This window comes from Petromyzon marinus, chromosome 82, assembly GCF_048934315.1.
Source record: "Petromyzon marinus isolate PM22_M1 ecotype Great Lakes invasive population chromosome 82, UKy_Petmar_22M1.pri1.0, whole genome shotgun sequence".
In the NCBI taxonomy this organism is placed as follows: Eukaryota; Metazoa; Chordata; class Hyperoartia; order Petromyzontiformes; family Petromyzontidae; genus Petromyzon; species Petromyzon marinus.
This window is the reverse complement of record NC_133747.1, coordinates 5,522,620-5,527,619: the sequence shown is the minus strand read 5'-3', so window position 1 is coordinate 5,527,619 and position 5,000 is coordinate 5,522,620. Positions and strand designations below refer to the sequence as shown.

General features: G+C 49.9%; 1 protein-coding gene across 1 annotated transcript in view; it reads left to right on the top strand.

The window, feature by feature from the left end:
* LOC142907725 (CMP-N-acetylneuraminate-beta-galactosamide-alpha-2,3-sialyltransferase 4-like) overlaps nt 1-5,000 on the top strand; it is a 27,365-nt gene that overhangs the window by 20,159 nt on the left and 2,206 nt on the right. Inside the window, exon 4 of the mRNA XM_076057386.1 lies at nt 3,572-3,657. Coding sequence (XP_075913501.1) covers nt 3,572-3,657 — 86 coding nt within the window. The remainder of the gene's footprint in view (nt 1-3,571; nt 3,658-5,000) is intronic.

Here is a 5,000-nt window from a genome sequence, read left to right as displayed (position 1 = left end):
CCTGGTCTACAGGAGGTCGTTGGTTGGATCACAGACCCTGTGAGATGTTGACTACCTCGCCTGGTCTACAGGAGGTCGTGGGTTAGATCACAGACCCTGTGAGATGTTGACTACCTCGCCTGGTGCACAGGAGGTCGTGGGTTAGATCACAGACCCTGTGAGATGTTGACTACCTCGACTGGTACACAGGAGGTCGTGGGTTAGATCCCAGACCCTGTGAGATGTTGACTACCTCGCCTGGTACACAGGAGGTCGTGGGTTAGATCCGTGACCCTGTGAGATGTTGACTACCTCGCCTGGTACACAGGAGGTCGTGGGTTCAGACCCTGTGAGATGTTGACTACCTCGCCTGGTCCACAGGAGGTCGTGGGTTCAGACCCTGTGAGATGTTGACTACCTCGCCTGGTCCACAGGAGGTCGTGGGTTCAGACCCTGTGAGATGTTGACTACCTCGCCTGGTACACAGGAGGTCGTGGGTTAGATCACAGACCCTGTGAGATGTTGAGTACCTCGCCTGGTACACAGGAGGTCGTGGGTTAGATCACAGACCCTGTGAGATGTTGACTACCTCGCCTGGAACACAGGAGGTCGTGGGTTAGATCACAGACCCTGTGAGATGTTGACTACCTCGCCTGGTACACAGGAGGTCGTGGGTTAGATCACAGACCCTGTGAGATGTTGACTACCTCGCCTGGTACACAGGAGGTCGTGGGATCGATTACAGACCCTGTGAGATGTTGACTACCTCGCCTGGTACACAGGAGGTCGTGGGTTCTATCACAGACCCTGTGAGATGTTGACTACCTCGCCTGGTACACAGGAGGTCGTGGGATCGATCACAGACCCTGTGAGATGTTGACTACCTCGCCTGGTACACAGGAGGTCGTGGGATCGATTACAGACCCTGTGAGATGTTGACTACCTCGCCTGGTACACAGGAGGTCGTGGGTTCTATCACAGACCCTGTGAGATGTTGACTACCTCGCCTGGTACACGGGAGGTCGTGGGTTAGATCACAGACACTGTGAGATGTTGACTACCTCGCCTGGTACACAGGAGGTCGTGGGTTGGATCACAGACCCTGTGAGATGTTGACTACCTCGCCTGGTACACAGGAGGTCGTGAGATCGATCACAGACCCTGTGAGATGTTGACTACCTCGCCTAGTTTACAGGAGGTCGTGGGTTCGATCACAGACCCTGTGAGATGTTGACTACCTCGCCTGGTACACAGGACGTCGTGGGTTCTATCACAGACCCTGTGAGATGTTGACTACCTCGCCTGGTCTACAGGAGGTCGTGGGTTCGATCACAGACCCTGTGAGATGTTGACTACCTCGCCTGGTACACAGGAGGTCGTGGGTTGGATCCCAGACCCTGTGAGATGTTGACCACCTCGCCTGGTCTACAGGAGGTCGTGGGTTCGATCCCGGACCCTGTGAGATGTTGACTACCTCGCCTGGTACACAGGAGGTCGTGGGTTCGATCACAGACTCTGTGAGATGTTGACTACCTCGCCTGGTGCACAGGAGGTCGTGGGTTCGATCACAGACCCTGTGAGATGTTGACTACCTCGCCTGGTCTACAGGAGGTCGTTGGTTGGATCACAGACCCTGTGAGATGTTGACTACCTCGCCTGGTCTACAGGAGGTCGTGGGTTAGATCACAGACCCTGTGAGATGTTGACTACCTCGCCTGGTGCACAGGAGGTCGTGGGTTAGATCACAGACCCTGTGAGATGTTGACTACCTCGCCTGGTGCACAGGAGGTCGTGGGTTAGATCACAGACCCTGTGAGATGTTGACTACCTCGACTGGTACACAGGAGGTCGTGGGTTAGATCCCAGACCCTGTGAGATGTTGACTACCTCGCCTGGTACACAGGAGGTCGTGGGTTAGATCCGTGACCCTGTGAGATGTTGACTACCTCGCCTGGTACACAGGAGGTCGTGGGTTCAGACCCTGTGAGATGTTGACTACCTCGCCTGGTCCACAGGAGGTCGTGGGTTCAGACCCTGTGAGATGTTGACTACCTCGCCTGGTCCACAGGAGGTCGTGGGTTCAGACCCTGTGAGATGTTGACTACCTCGCCTGGTACACAGGAGGTCGTGGGTTAGATCACAGACCCTGTGAGATGTTGAGTACCTCGCCTGGTACACAGGAGGTCGTGGGTTAGATCACAGACCCTGTGAGATGTTGACTACCGCGCCTGGTACACAGGAGGTCGTGGGTTAGATCACAGACCCTGTGAGATGTTGACTACCTCGCCTGGTACACAGGAGGTCGTGGGTTAGATCACAGACCCTGTGAGATGTTGACTACCTCGCCTGGTAAACACGAGGTCGTGGGTTCGATCACAGACCCTGTGAGATGTTGACTACCTCGCCTGGTGTACAGGAGGTCGTGGATTAGATCACAGACCCTGTGAGATGTTGACTACCTCGCCTGGTCTACAGGAGGTCGTGGGTTCTATCACAGACCCTGTGAGATGTTGACTACCTCGCCTGGTGCACAGGAGGTCGTGGGTTAGATCACAGACCCTGTGAGATGTTGACTACCTCGCCTGGTACACAGGAGGTCGTGGGTTAGATCACGTGACCCTGTGAGATGTTGACTACCTCGCCTGGTACACAGGAGGTCGTGGGTTAGATCACGTGACCCTGTGAGATGTTGACTACCTCGCCTGGTACACGTCTCTCTGCCCGTGGATATTCACCGTCTGTGTGATGTTGTTGTTGTTATTGTTATTGTGTGTGTTGATGTTGTTGTTATTGTTATTGTGTGTGTTGATGTTGTTGTTATTGTGTGTAGTGTGTGTGTGATGATGTTGTTGATGTTGTTGATGTTGTTGATGTTGTTGTTGTTATTGTTATTGTGTGTGTTGATGTTGTTGATGTTGTTGAAGTTGTTGTTGTTGTTATTGTGTGTGTTGATGTTGTTGATGTTGTTGTTATTGTTGTTATGTGCGTATTGTTGGTATTGTGTATTGTTATTGTGTGTTGTTGTGTGTTTGTGATGATGATGTTGTTGATGTTGTTGTGTGTGTGTGTGATGATGTTGTTGTTGTTGTGGTTGTTGTGTGTGTTGTTGTTGTGTGTGATGATGTTGTTGATGTTGTTGTTGTGTGTGTTGTGTGTGTGTGATGATGATGATGATGTTGTTGTTGTTATTGTGTGTTGTTGATGTTGTTGTTATTGTGTGTAGTGTGTATGTGATGATGTTGTTGATGTTGTTGTTGTTATTGTGTGTTGTGTGTGTGTGTGATGATGATGTTGTTGTTGTGTGTGTTGTTGTGTGTGTGTGTGAGATGATGTTGTTGTTGTTGTTATTGTGTGTGTGTGATGATGATGTCGTTGTTGTTATTGTTATTGTGTGTGTGATGATGATGTTGTTGTTGTTGTTGTGTGATGTTGTTGTTGTTGATGTTGTTGTTGTTGTGTGATGATGATGTTGTTGTTGATGTTGTTGTTGTTGTTGTGTGTGATGTTGTTGATGATGTTGTTGTTATTGTGTGTTGTGTGTGTGTGATGATGATGATGATGTTGTTGTTGTTGTTGTTTTTGTGTTCTTCAGGATAATATCCACAATGTGTCTTCTGAATGGAACCTCCTGCAGCAACTCATGGAGTTGGGTCACGTCACGAACCTGACTCCTGTGATGTGAATACCATCAACACCAACAACACCATCAACACCATCACCATCACCCTAACATCACCATCATCACCACCATCACCACCATCACCACCATCAACACCATCAATACCATCAACACCATCAACACCATCACCACCACCATCACCATCACCATCATCACCACCATCATCACCATCACCACCATCACCATCACCACCATCACCACCATCATCACCATCACCACCATCACCACCATTACCATCACCACCATCACCATCACCACCACCATCATCACCATCACCACCATCATCACCATCACTACCATCACCATCAACACCATCACCATCAACATTACCATCAACATTACCATCAACACCATCACCATCACCATCAACACCATGAATACCATCAACACCATCACCACCATCACCACCATCACCACACCATCACCACCATCAACACCATCACCATCACCCTAACATCACCATCACCACACCATCAACACCATCACCACCATCACCATCAACACCATCACCACCATCACCATCAACACCATCACCACCATCACCACCATCATCACCATCACCATCACCACCATCACCATCAACACCATCAACACCATCAACACCATCACCACCATCACCATCACCATCAACACCATCATCACCATCACCATCAACACCATCACCACCATCACCATCACCATCAACACCACCATCACCATCATCATCACCATCACCATCAACACCATCACCACCATCACCACCATCACCATCAACACCATCATCACCATAATCATCACCATCACCATCATCACCATCAACATCATCACCATCATCACCCTAGCATCAACATCACCATCAACACCATCAATACCATCAACACCATCAATACCAGCAATACCATCAACACCATCAATACCATCAACACCATCAACACCACCACCACCATCACCATCATCACCAACACCACCATCACCACCATCACCACCACCACTGCTAACATCATCACCATCACCACCATCACCATCATCACCAACACCACCATCACCACCATCACCACCATCACTACCAACACCATCATCACCCTAATATCACCATCATCACCATCATCACCACCATCACCATCACCATCAACACCATCACCACCATCACCACCATCACCATCACCACCATCATCACCACCATCACCCTAACATCACCATCACCACCATCACCACCATCACCACCATCAACACCATCACCATCACCACCATCACCATCATCAACACCATCAACACCATCAACACCATCACCACCACCATCACCACCATCACCATCACCCTAACACCACCATCACCATCATCACCACCATCACCATCACCACCA